Below are 13,739 nucleotides of genomic sequence, written 5' to 3' on the forward strand. Positions count from 1 at the left end.
CTGCCTGCTTAGAACCTGCAGTGGTTTCCAAGTGCCCTTATGTGAAAAGACCAGAGAGGCCGCCAAGACTCCACGATCTGGACCCTGAGGGTGGACCTGATGCTACGGACATGGCTCTGGGGCACAGACTCGTCAGGTTCAAATCCCATCTCCACCAGTTCCACGCTGTGTGACACTGGGCAGGTTGTATGTTCTCTCTGTGCCTCAGTTTCCTAACGTGTAAACTGGGAATAAGAGCATTAACTGCCTCAAAGGGTTGTAAGAATTAAATGAGATATGCCTGCAGGGCTTGGCCTATTTCCCAGCACAGAGCGAGTCCCCAATAATCACTGGCCCCTATGATTCCTCTCTAGTCTGTCTCCTGCCCCTCCCTTCTCACACCCTACCTCACCCACACTGGCCTCTTTTCACTCATGTACCCTCCTGGCTTCCAATATTTCGGGAGCCATGTAATATTTCCTTGGTGTCAGTGCTATGCTAGGTACTGGGGCTACAGGTGTGCTGGAGAGGAGCCTGGACTCTGCCTCAGGGAGCTCACCCATTAGTGCAGGGAATTCCCAACAAAACCAAATGTACACGAGAGGTGCAATTTGTTTTGTTTTGAAACACAGTCTTAGACTCTGTCACCCAGGCTGAAGTGCAGTGGCACCATCTTGGCTCACTGCAACCTCCGCCTCCCAGGTTCAAACCATTCTCGTGCCTCAGCCTCCCAAGTAGCTGGGATTATAGGCGTGTGCCACCACCCCCAGCAATTTTTTGTATTTTTAGTAAAGACAGGGTTTCACTATGTTGGCCAGGCTGGTCTTGAACTCCTGACCTCAGGGGATCCACCCACCTAGGCCTCCCAAAGTGTTGGGATTACAGGTGTGAGTCACCACACCTGGCCCAAAGGTACAATTTGTGATCAGCATTTTGAATAAAACAAAGTGAGAGGATGAGATTAAAAAATGCAGGGGGAGGCGGGGAGGGGCTGGACACAGTGGCTCATGCCTGTAATCCCAACACTTTGGGAGGCTGAGGTAGATGGATCACTTAAGCCCAGTAGTTTGAAACCAGCCTGGGCAACATGGCAAAAACCCATCTCTACTAACTGCACTCCATCCTGGGAAACAGTGAGACTCTGTCTCAAAAACAGAAAAAAAACAAAACAAAGAGCTGGGGTGGGGGCAGTGCTGTACTTTGCAGAGTGAGGTCTGGGAAAGTCTCTCTGCAAAGGTGACATTCTTGAAGGCTGCATTTTTCTTCCTGCTTCGGGGCTTGGCTGGTGCTGTGCCTCCTCCCTGCATGCTCCAGCCCTGACTTGCTAACTCCACCTCCTCCAGAATGTCCCTTCTTTGGAGAGAATGCTGCAATTTAAACCAGCACTGCCACTGCCACTACTATGGGCCCGTCACCCTTCTACATGGTGCCATTCCTACTTGGCGTATGTTTCTGTTGTGTATCTGTCCCTCTCTCAGACTCTGAGTGCCGTGTGACAGCAGAAGCCACCACCAGCAGCCTCCAGCCAGTGCCCGACACACAGGAGATGCTCAAGGAACATTCGCTCACTCCTGGGTCTGTTTTTTCTTTTTTCTCTCCTGTCAGGGCCCAGGGCTGGTGGGCTGGCTGCAGGACCCACACTGAGTGGCAGATGGAGAAACGTTGACAATGTGACATGCCAGGGCACCTGCTCCACATGGGGGAGTGCTGAGGACACCTGCAGAGCAGCCGGGCTGCAGGCGGGGGTCTGCTCTGGGCCCGGCCTGGCTCCTGGGCAGAGCCATGTCCCCGGCAGCTGCTCGGCGTCACTAAGTGTGTGGCGCAGGGGAGGAGTGTCAGGGCTCAGAAACCTGGGTCAGAGTCACCAGTTGTCAACACTTTGGAGAGAACACAGACATCTGAGGGAGACCTCAGGATGCCACACACCAGAGCTGGCATCTGCACCTTCCAGACCGCCTCCCACAGGTTATTTCCACTGCGGGTTGGCCCCAAGCTAAGTAATTGCGGTCAAGAGGAAATTATAAACCAGTGCCTCTTTGAAGACACAACTGAGACACGCAGATGCAAAGATAAAAAACAAGGCTTTTTAAAACAAAACACAAGACAGCGCAGGCTGGCAGACGACTGGTAAAAGGTTTAAATCACAGCAAGCAGAGGTGCAAGGAGCTAACTGGGGTACAAGACCAGGGTTTATTTTTTTAAAGTATTAACAAAAATATTTGTACTGTTCCTTGCAGAGCAGGGCTAACCCATAGGCAGTGAGCCCAGAGTGGCGAGAGGCCTGGGTTTGAATCTCAACTCTGTGATTTAGGAGCTAGATGACTTTGGGCAAGTTATTTCACTTCACTGAAGACTCACTTTGCTCATCTATAAAATGGGAATAATGATTCCTGGATCGGTTGTGAGGATTAAAGGAGAGGATATTCGAAGCCTGGCTCAGTGCCTGGCACTGGCTGTTCCTTCCTTTGCCGCCTGCAGGAGCCCCATCTGAGCACTCGTGGGAGGGGTTTCAGGCAAGCTAGGCCCCTCTGTGACTTGGCCGCTGGTAAGCAGAGGCCAGCCCACTGGATCTGGAGTTGGACCTGTATTTGTGTCCTCGCTCTGACACCTGCTGCTATCTGGACCTTGGGCCTTTCTGACCCTCAGTTTCATCATCTATAAGATGGGGGCTAAAGAAGATGAGGTACTTAGAGCACTGGCCCAGAGGAGGCCAAAGTGACCAAAGCGCTCCCTGTTCTTCTTGTCTTCTGCCGTGACACTCAGAGGTGTGCCCAGTCTGAACTGTCTGACCTTCCCAGGCCCACCCCAGCTGGACACTGGTCTAACCTGGTGGTTTTCTGACCCCAGGTGCACAACAGAATTGTGGAAGGAACTTTTTTTTCTTTTTTCTTTTTTTTTTTGAGATGGAGTCTCGCTCTGTTGCCCAGGCTGGAGTGCAGTGGCCATATCTCGGCTCCCTGCAAGCTCCGCCTCCCGGGTTCACACCATTCTCCTGCCTCAGCCTCCCGATTAGCTGGGACTACAGGTGCCCACCACCACGCCCGGCTAATTTTTTGTATTTTTAGTAGAGACGGGGTTTCACCATGTTAGCCAGGATGGTCTCGATCTCCTGACCTCGTGATCTGCCCGCCTCGGCCTCCCAAAGTGCTGGGATTACAGGTGTGAGCCACTGTGCCCGGCCGTGGAAGGAACTTTTTAAAAAGCTCAGATTGGGATTTAATTGGCCTGAGGTGAGGCTAGACATGGGATTTTTAAAGCTCTCCAGGTGTTCCTAAGGTACAGGCAGGGGTGAAGGTCTTTGGTTAGTGATTCCCAACCCTGACTACACACGGAAATCCCAAGGAGGTTCATGTGTGGCCCGGGCCCTATGCCCAGAGGTTCTGAGTCAGGGGTGCAGTCTGAACATCAGGACTTTGCAGCTCCCTAGGTGATTTTAACATGCCAACAAGGTTGAGAACCACCAGAAGATTCTTCAAAACCCCAAACTTGCCAGAGGCCCAGCCTTCGCCCAGGGTCAAAGACGCTCCAGGCTCTTCACTGGGAAGATCAAATGCAGAGAGCAAAGCCTCTTCTATTCAAAGTTCTCTCCTACAAAATCAAGTGCTCCGAGTTGCCTTAAATAATTCATGGCCACTTCTTCCCTTGAAGCCTCAACTACAGTGTGCCCTGAGGGCAGGGAGCCTGGCTGCTCATTAACTTTATGTTTACTCTGCAAGAGAAGGCATCAAGGGCCTCTGGGCAGCACACGCTGGCCACCACCAGCTGCACACTAATTCTCTGACCGGGGCTCTGGTCTGAGCTCAGCCAAAGACCGGAGTGAACAAGGCTGGGACTCAGACTGAGATGGGACTATAGTCCCAGAAGCTGCTTCATGACGGAGGTCTTGTGCCAGGGAGCTGGGCAGGGAAAACTCATTGCCGAGCCTATGGTTTAAAGGATCCAGGGCTCTAGCAGTCCGTTTCAATGTGTGTCTTTTAAGCACCACCATTCCTGGCCAGATTCCTGTGATCAGAGGGTAGTCAGAGACCATCTATCCATCCATCCAACTGCCCAAACCCACCCACCCATCTATCTACTCACCCATCCATCCTCCCCTCCATCCATCCATCCTTCCCTCCATCCCTCTATCCTTCCCTCCATCCTTCCCTCCATCCATCCATCCTTCCCTCCATCCATCCATCCTTCCCTCCATCCATCCTTCCCTCCATCCATCCTTCCCTCCATCCATCCTTCCCTCCATCCATCCTTCCTTCCCACCATCCATCCATCATTCCCTCCATCCATCCTTCCCTCCATCCATCCATCCTTCCCTCCATCCATCCATCCCTCCATCCACCCATCCTTCCCTCCATCCACCCATCCTTCCCTCCATCCATCCATCCTTCCCTCCATCCATCCTTCCCTCCATCCATCCTTCCCTCCATCCATCCTTCCTTCCCACCATCCATCCATCCTTCCCTCCATCCATCCTTCCCTCCATCCATCCATCCATCCCTCCATCCACCCATCCTTCCCTCCATCCACCCATCCTTCCCTCCATCCATCCATCCTTCCCTCCATCCATCCTTCCCTCCATCCATCCTTCCCTCCATTCATCCATCCTTCCCTCCATCCATCCTTCCTTCCCACCATCCATCCATCATTCCCTCCATCCATCCTTCCCTCCATCCATCCATCCTTCCCTCCATTCATCCATCCTTCCCTCCATCCATCCTTCCTTCCCACCATCCATCCATCATTCCCTCCATCCATCCTTCCCTCCATCCATCCATCCTTCCCTCCATCCATCCTTCCCACCATCCATCCATCCTTCCCACCATCCATCCATCCTTCCCTCCATCCATCCTTCCCTCCATCCATCCATCCTTCCCACCATCCATCCATCCTTCCCTCCATCCATCCATCCTTCCCTCCATCCATCCATCCTTCCCACCATCCATCCATCCTTCCCTCCACCCATCCATCCTTCCCACCATCCATCCATCCTTCCCACCATCCATCCATCCTTCCCTCCATCCATCCATCCTTCCCTCCATCCATCCTTTCAGCATTCATGCATGCATGCATTCATTCATTTGTTCACAAAACAGTTACCCTGTGCCTGCTATGTGCCAGGCACTGTTTTAGGAGCAGACAAGATCTCTGATCCCAGATAACTGACATTCTATTTGGGGAAGATAGAGAATGAGCAAGTAAACAAATATATGCCTGTGATAATTGTAGAGGGTGATGAAGGTGAAGAGAATAAGCTTGGGTATGTGACAGGCTGGGAATGGTAGTTTCAGTGGCATCTGAACTGACAGTTGACTAGTGAGTGGGACCTAGCCATTGGAATGATATTCCAGGCAGAGGGGACAGCAAGTACAAAGGCCCTGAGGTGGGAGTCGCCTGGGGTGTCTGAGGAAGAGCAGGAAGACTGGTGCCAGGGCCCAGAGAGCACAGGGCAGAGAGGCAGGGGTGAAGTCAGGGTGATCAGCAGGGCCCAGGGAAGGTGGACCCGATGGGTAAAGGAGAGGAGTTGGATTTATTCCAGGTGCTAAGGGGGGCCAGAGAGGAGAGGGATGTGCATGTCCAACTCTTCTGGCTTCTGTTCCCCACATAGCATTCAGAGAGCAGGGCAGAGGAGAAGCCGGTTTAGAGGAAATAAGGAGGTAGTGTAGACCAAGGTGGTGGCAGAGTAGATCCAACTTGCTCAACTTGCTTTATGGGGAAACTGAGGCCCAGAGCCGGCCCAGTGCCTTTTCCTTAGTTGGGCTCCGAGGTATTTGTTGAGTCGTGGGATTCCCTAACCCTCTTCCCAATGGCTCAAGCTAACTGCTTCCCTCTTCTGTCCTGGTCTCTCCTCTTTGGAGGGACTCACCTCAGCCTTCCAGCCCTCGTTCATTCCATACCCCGTGGACAGACCAGCAGTGGTGCCAGCTTGGCCAGCTCTGTGCTGTGCGGCCTTGGGCAAGTGCCTTCCCCTCTCTAGGCCTTGGTTTCCATCCACATAAAGAGAAGGAGCAAAACTGGACGCTCCACTGAAGAAGGCCTCTTCCAGCTTGGACGTACTTCTCCTGTCACCTCTGTTGTCCAAGGAAGACACGGCTGAGGGTCTCACTCTGGCAGCCACCCTTGGGGGTGCCAGCCCCCAGTCTGGCTGCATTCTGGGCTCTGACACATCAGCCGAAGCACAGACACCGAGCAGGTGGCGGTTTCTGAATCAGACTGACGGTCACTTCCGAGGAGACCTCGGACACATGACTTCACCTCCCTGAGCTTGGGTTTTGCATCTGACACAGCCCCCATCTTAGAGCATGTGGGAGGGTGGCAGGGGTGTAAAATGCCTGGCTGGGAGGGGGCTGTCCTGTCAATCTTCTCACCAGTTCCCTGCAGGGGGTGGGAGCAAGCCTCAGCCCATCTGGCCCCGCAGCCCCAGCACTCAAGGGCCTGTGAGAGAGCCGGAGGCTGGTGACCAGCGGCCTGTGAATAATCCAGTGCTTGTCTTACCTCCAAGGCTTCGTAGTACATATTTTTAGCCTCCATATCTGTCTTGCCCGACATCAACCAGGATTTGATCAAATATTCATAAAAACTGTCCCCGAGTCCTCCAACCGAGACGTGGTCTGTGAGGGGAAAGAGGACAAGAACATTATCTCCATCTGCCGCCGGCTCTCCTGGGGCAGGGCCTCGCACACCCGCCTGGCCTCAGGGGCCTGGTGCCTGTACGGGTAGGAAGTGGGCATCTCGCCAGCAGCCACCGAACCTGGAATGGGGACTGCAAGGCAGACACAGCCTGCGACTCGGAGGAAATCCGGGCGGTCTAGAGCGCACTCATCCTGCACAAAAGTGCATGGGCTCAACCGGCGGGTGCTATAAATCACCTCGCCTTAGCAGGCTGGGGACGGCGGGGCCTCTGGTTATTAACTGTAAGTGAGTTGCATTTCTTTACAAAGATAATCTGGTGGCAGGGAGTTCAGAGGTTTTTATTACCCAGTGACAAACATGATAATTAATGCTGGGTAGCTTCATAAAAGGCCATGGGAAAGAGGAGGAAAAACCTTAATTTAGCTGGCCAAGCCCTCAAGTAGAGCCACTCTGGAAAAACTGAGCTCAAATTTAGCAAATTGGGATAAATGGAGTTCAAAGGAGCAGGAAAGAGAAGAATTGAGTCACGACACCCCCTCTCTGCCCTGGTGGCCTCTGCCTGCTGGACAGTGGGCCAGCCAAGGAGCAGGGCCTCACAGGCTGTGGCTGAGCCCAGAGGTCTCTCCACCCAGGGCCGTCCCAGGAGGAAGGCGGGTTGCCCGAGGAACACATCACCGCAGATGCAAGACAGAAAACGCTTCATTCCTAGGCTTTGACAATTGACAACGGGGAAACGTAAAGGCATTTGATAGATTTAACAAAGAACAAACCAGTTCTGTGTTCTGATTCACTTAAGCAGAGAAACAGAGAGAAGAAAGAAAATGCGGGTGGACCGAAGGCGGGGTAGGGGAGTGGACAGAGAAAGAAAATGGGGGTGGACCGAAGGCGGGGTGGGGGAGTGGACAGAGAAAGAAAATGCGGGTGGACCGAAGGCGGGGTGGGGGAGTGGACAGAGTGTTTTCAACTCCTCAGCAGAAGAAGGGGGCCAAGAGAGAGGGGAGAGGGAAAGTGGGTCGGGGGAGGAGGGACAGAAAGAGAGAGAGAACACACCAACAGCTACCATTTATTGTGGGCCAGGAGCCTCACTGTATTATTTATAACTTAATCTTCCACGGCACCCTGCAAGGTAGGTGCTATCGACCCCATTTCCCAGGTGGGAGAACGGCAACTGGGCCTAAATGGCTCATCCAAGACCATCAAGTGGGTGAAGGGCAGAGCCTCACCTTCCGCAGCTCCACACAGTCAACCAGAGAGTGAAGACAGAGACACGCAGAGAAAGAAAGACAAGTGTGAGGACCAAGGGACCAAAAGACAGGGCGAAGACAGATGGGACCCAGGAATGGGGGTCGAGAGGAGGCCAGCCAGACGGTACACCCGCCCTTCCGGCCCCCTGCAGCCCTGATCCATAAATAAGTCCTGGCCCAGCAAGGGTTCCAGAACGGACCAGCATCTGCAAAAATTGGAACAGACAGGATGAAGCATGTGCTTTGGGGAGGAGCTGGAAGGGGCCGGGCTGGGCTGGACTGTGCTCTGGTGTGGAGGGAAGACAGAAGTGGCACCTCTCTTCTTCCTAGGTACCCCACAGAAGGGAAGGGCTGGGCCAGGCCTGCCATGTTGAGGAGGGGCAGGTCTGTTGCAGAGGAGGGGTCAGGCTCAGGCTGGAAGTCATGGGTCAGCCTCTGCTCAGAGCCCTTCTCCAGCCCCGTCATGGACACGGCAGCTACGAGCACTGTCACCTCTCGGTGTGGTGCACCCTCCCCACCTCGTCCCCCACCCGGGAGCTCAAGCGTTCTCACAACCTGGCTCACGGTCCCTCCCCATAGGGTGCACAGGGATTAAGTGAAACAAGGCCAGCTACCATCAGAAGACCTCGGCGGCCGCACTCCCCTTGGGTGGTGGGCCCACCCTGCCATCAGGTGCCCACCAGGTGTGTGATGAGTGCCTGTGCACGGGTCTGCCTCCCTTACTAGCCCGTGGGCTCTTTGTGGGGAGGGATTGCATGCGACTCCTGCTCGGTGCCCAGTAACTATACGGCGCGCAGAGATGCCCACGGAGTGCTGAGAGGGTGAATGCAAGGGAGGCTTGGGCTCTGCCGGGATGCGAGGCTTGAGCTGTGCCAGGAAGGGCCTCTAATGCCAAGCCAAGGAGTTTAGACACAATCATGCGGTGACGGAGTGTGCGCGTGACAAGGTCCAGGCTTCCTCTGGAGGGACATGCAGGCGAGGGAGCCAGGTCATTAGGGTCCACGGTGTTGAGATGCGGCTGCCTCTCGGGGCACTTATGTGGGCGTCTCACATGTGAGGGTCCCACTGCTTTACAGCTTATGTGTGTGGGGTGTGTGGGGAGTGTGTGTGTATGTATGGGGTGTGGGGTGGGTGTGTATGTGTGGTGAGTTAATGTGTGTGTGTATGTAGGTGCATGGGTGTGTGTGTGTGTGCGCTGAGGGGTAGGGGTGTGTGGATGTGTACAGGGAGTGTGTGTGTGTCAAGGAGTGTGGTGTGTAGTGTGTGTGAGGAGACTAATGTGTAGTGTGTGGGGTGTGTGTGTGAGGGGTGTGTGTGTAATGTGTGGGGGGTGTGTGTGGAATGTGTGTGTGGGGGAGTGTGTGTGTGTGCGTGGGTGTGGGTGGTAGGTGTGTGTGTGGGAGTGCCGTGTGTGAGTGTGCGGTGGTGTGTGTGGAGTGTGGTTGGTGTGTAGTGTGTGGGAGTCGTGGGTGCGTGTGTGGAGTGTGGGTGGTGTGTAGTGTGTGTGTGGTGTGTGGGTGTGTGTGGTGAGTGTAGGTGTGTGTGTGGGAGTGTGGGTGGTGTGTAGTGTGTGTGAGGGAGTGTGGGTGGTGTGTGTGTGGTGTGGGAGTGTGGAGTGGTGTGTAGTGTGTGAGGGTGTGTGGGTGGGAGTGTGTGTGTGTGTGAGTGGAGTGTGGAGTGGTGTGTGTTGTGTGTGAGGGAGTGTGGGTGGTGTGTAGTGTGTGTGTGGGAGTGGTGGTGTGTGTGTGTGTGTGAGGGAGTGTGGGTGGTGTGTAGTGTGTGTGAGGGAGTGTGGGGTGGTGTGTAGTGTGGTGTGGGTGAGTGTGAGGTGGTGTGTAGTGTGTGAGGGAGTGTGGGTGGGCTGGTGTGTAGTGTGTGAGGGAGTGTGGTGGTGTGTAGTGTGTGTGGTGTGTGGGTGGTGTGTAGTGTGTGAGGGTGTGGTGTGTGTGGTGAGGGAGTGTGGGTGGTGTGTAGTGTGTGGTGTGAGTGTGTGTGGTGTGGTGGTGTGTAGTGTGTGAGGGAGTGTGGGTGGTGTGTAGTGTGTGAGGAGTGTGGGTGGTGTGTAGTGTGTGAGGGAGTGTGGGTGGTGTGTAGTGTGTGAGGGAGTGTGTGGTGGGTGTGTGTAGTGTGTGAGGGAGTGTGGGTGGTGTGTAGTGTGTGAGGGAGTGTGGGTGGTGTGTAGTGTGTGAGGGAGTGTGGGTGGTGTGTAGTGTGTGAGGAGTGTGGGTGGTGTGTAGTGTGTGAGTGAGGAGTGTGGGTGGTGTGTAGTGTGTGAGGGAGTGTGGGTGGTGTGTGTGAGTGTGGTGTGGGTGGTGGTGTGTGTGTGGGTGGGAGTGTGTGTGAGTGTGGTGGTGTGTAGTGTGTGAGGGAGTGTGGGTGGTGTGTAGTGTGTGTGTGTGTGTGGGAGTGTGGGTGGTGTGTAGTGTGTGAGGGAGTGTGGGTGGTGTGTAGTGTGTGAGGGAGTGTGGGTGGTGTCTGTGTGAGGGAGTGTGGGTGGTGTGTAGTGTGTGTGGGAGTGTGGGTGGTGTGTAGTGTGTGTGTGGGAGTGTGGGTGGTGTGTGAGGGAGTGTGGGTGGTGTGTAGTGTGTGTGGGAATGAGTGTGGGTGGTGTGTAGTGTATGCATGGAGTGTGTAGTGTATGTATATGTGAGAGGACTGTGTGTAGTGTGTGGGTGTGTGTAGGGGAAGTGTGTGTAATGTGTGTGTGTGGTGTGTGCATAGTGTGTAAGGGGAGTGTGTGTAGGGGAGGTGTATGTAATTGTGTGTGTGGTGTGTGTGAGGGGAGTGTGGATGTGAGGGGAGTGTGGGTGTGTGGGTCTGTGGGGGGGAGTGTATGTAGAGTGTGTGTGTGTGTGGGGGGAGTGTATGTAGTGTGTGTGTGGGGGGAGTGTATGTAGTGTGTGTGTGTGTGTGTGGGGAGTGTATGTAGTGTGTGTGTGGGGGGAGTGTATGTAGTGTGTGTGTGGGGGAGTGTATGTAGTGTGTGTGTGTGTGGGGAGTGTATGTAGTGTGTGTGTGGGGGGAGTGTATGTAGTGTGTGTGTGTGTGTGTGTGTGGGGAGTGTATGTAGTGTGTGTGTGTGGGGAGTGTATGTAGTGTGTGTGTGGGGGGAGTGTATGTAGTGTGTGTGTGTGGGGAGTGTATGTAGTGTGTGTGTGGGGGGAGTGTATGTAGTGTGTGTGTGTGGGGGAGTGTATGTAGTGTGTGTGTGTGGGGAGTGTATGTAGTGTGTGTGTGGGGGAGTGTATGTAGTGTGTGTGTGTGGGGAGTGTATGTAGTGTGTGTGTGTGTGGGGAGTGTATGTAGTGTGTGTGTGTGGGGAGTGTATGTAGTGTGTGTGTGTAGGGGGAGTGTATGTAGTGTGTGTGTAGGGGGAGTGTATGTAGTGTGTGTGTGTGTGTAGGGGGAGTGTATGTAGTGTGTGTGTGGGGGGAGTGTATGTAGTGTGTGGGGGAGTGTATGTAGTGTGTGTGGGGAGTGTATGTAGTGTGTGTGGGGGGGAGTGTATGTAGTGTGTGTGTGTGGGGAGTGTATGTAGTGTGTGTGTGTGGGGGAGTGTATGTAGTGTGTGTGTGGGGGGAGTGTATGTAGTGTGTGTGTGTGTGGGGAGTGTATGTAGTGTGTGTGTGTAGGGGAGTGTATGTAGTGTGTGGGGGGAGTGTATGTAGTGTGTGTGTGGGGGAGTGTATGTAGTGTGTGTGTGTGGGGAGTGTATGTAGTGTGTGTGTGTAGGGGGAGTGTATGTAGTGTGTGTGTGTGGCGAGTGTATGTAGTGTGTGTGTGTGGCGAGTGTATGTAGTGTGTGTGTGTGTGGGGGGAGTGTATGTACTGTGTGTGTGTAGGGGGAGTGTATGTAGTGTGTGTGTGTGTGTGTGGGGAGTGTATGTAGTGTGTGTGTGTGGGGAGTGTATGTAGTGTGTGTGTGTAGGGGGAGTGTATGTAGTGTGTGTGTGTGTGTAGGGGAGTGTATGTAGTGTGTGTGTGTAGGGGGAGTGTATGTAGTGTGTGTGTGTGGGGGAGTATATGTAGTGTGTGTGTGTAGGGGGAGTGTATGTAGTGTGTGTGTGTGTGGAGTGTATGTAGTGTGTGTGTGTAGGGGGAGTGTATGTAGTGTGTGGGGGGAGTGTATGTAGTGTGTGTGTGTGGGAGTGTATGTACTGTGTGTGTGTGGGGAGTGTATGTAGTGTGTGTGTGGGGAGTGTATGTAGTGTGTGTGTGTAGGGGGAGTGTATGTAGTGTGTGTGTGTGGGGAGTGTATGTAGTGTGTGTGTGTGGGGGGAGTGTATGTAGTGTGTGTGTGTGGGGAGTGTATGTAGTGTGTGTGTGTAGGGGGAGTGTATGTAGTGTGTGTGTGTGGGGAGTGTATGTAGTGTGTGTGTGTGGGGGGGGAGTGTATGTAGTGTGTGTGTGGGGAGTGTATGTAGTGTGTGCGTGTAGGAGGAGTGCATGTAGTGTGTGGGGGGGAGTGTATGTAGTGTGTGTGTGTGTGGGGAGTGTATGTAGTGTGTGTGTGTGTAGGGGGAGTGTATGTAGTGTGTGTGTGTAGGGGGAGTGTATGTAGTGTGTGGGGGGAGTGTATGTAGTGTGTGTGTGGGGGAGTGTATGTAGTGTGTGGGGGGAGTGTATGTAGTGTGTGTGGGGAGTGTATGTAGTGTGTGTGTGTGGGGAGTGTATGTAGTGTGTGTGTGGGGGAGTGTATGTAGTGTGTGGGGGGAGTGTATGTAGTGTGTGTGTGTGTGTGGGGGGAGTGTATGTAGTGTGTGTGTGGGGGAGTGTATGTAGTGTGTGTGTGGGGGAGTGTATGTAGTGTGTGTGTGGGGGGAGTGTATGTAGTGTGGGGGGGGAGTGTATGTAGTGTGTGTGGGGAGTGTATGTAGTGTGTGTGTGGGGGAGTGTATGTAGTGTGGGGGGAGTGTATGTAGTGTGTGTGTGTAGGGGGAGTGTATGTAGTGTGTGTGTGTAGGGGGAGTGTATGTAGTGTGTGTGTGTAGGGGGAGTGTATGTAGTGTGTGGGGGGAGTGTATGTAGTGTGTGTGTGGGGGAGTGTATGTAGTGTGTGGGGGGAGTGTATGTAGTGTGTGTGGGGAGTGTATGTAGTGTGTGTGTGTGGGGAGTGTATGTAGTGTGTGTGTGGGGGGAGTGTATGTAGTGTGTGTGGGGAGTGTATGTAGTGTGTGTGTGTGTGTGGGGGGGGAGTGTATGTAGTGTGTGTGTGGGGGAGTGTATGTAGTGTGTGTGTGTGTGGGGAGTGTATGTAGTGTGTGTGTGGGGGAGTGTATGTAGTGTGTGTGTGTGGGGAGTGTATGTAGTGTGTGTGTGGGGGAGTGTATGTAGTGTGTGTGTGGGGGAGTGTATGTAGTGTGTGGGGGGAGTGTATGTAGTGTGTGTGTGGGGGAGTGTATGTAGTGTGTGTGTGTGGGGAGTGTATGTAGTGTGTGTGTGGGGGAGTGTATGTAGTGTGTGTGTGGGGGAGTGTATGTAGTGTGTGTGGGGGGAGTGTATGTAGTGTGTGTGTGGGGGGAGTGTATGTAGTGTGTGTTGTGTGGGGAGTGTATGTAGTGTGTGTGTGGGGGAGTGTATGTAGTGTGTGTGTGGGGGAGTGTATGTAGTGTGTGGGGGGGAGTGTATGTAGTGTGTGTGTGGGGGAGTGTATGTAGTGTGTGTGTGTGGGGAGTGTATGTAGTGTGTGTGTGGGGGAGTGTATGTAGTGTGTGTGTGGGGGAGTGTATGTAGTGTGTGTGTGGGGAGTGTATGTAGTGTGTGTGTGGGGGGAGTGTATGTAGTGTGTGTGGGGAGTGTATGTAGTGTGTGTGTGTGGGGAGTGTATGTAGTGTGTGTGTGGGGGTGTATGTGTGTGTGGGGGGAGTGTATGTAGTGTGTGTGGGGGGT

The 13,739-nt window shown here is 53.8% G+C and overlaps 1 protein-coding gene across 1 annotated transcript in view; it reads right to left on the bottom strand.

Annotated features, from left to right (window-relative positions):
- The window catches only part of MAN1C1 (mannosidase alpha class 1C member 1), a 174,499-nt gene that overhangs the window by 9,374 nt on the left and 151,386 nt on the right, over nucleotides 1-13,739 (bottom strand). Inside the window, exon 8 of the mRNA XM_073007686.1 lies at nucleotides 6,469-6,584. Coding sequence (XP_072863787.1) covers nucleotides 6,469-6,584 — 116 coding nt within the window. The remainder of the gene's footprint in view (nucleotides 1-6,468; nucleotides 6,585-13,739) is intronic.

This window comes from Chlorocebus sabaeus, chromosome 20 (genome assembly GCF_047675955.1).
Source record: "Chlorocebus sabaeus isolate Y175 chromosome 20, mChlSab1.0.hap1, whole genome shotgun sequence".
Lineage (NCBI taxonomy): Eukaryota > Metazoa > Chordata > Mammalia > Primates > Cercopithecidae > Chlorocebus > Chlorocebus sabaeus.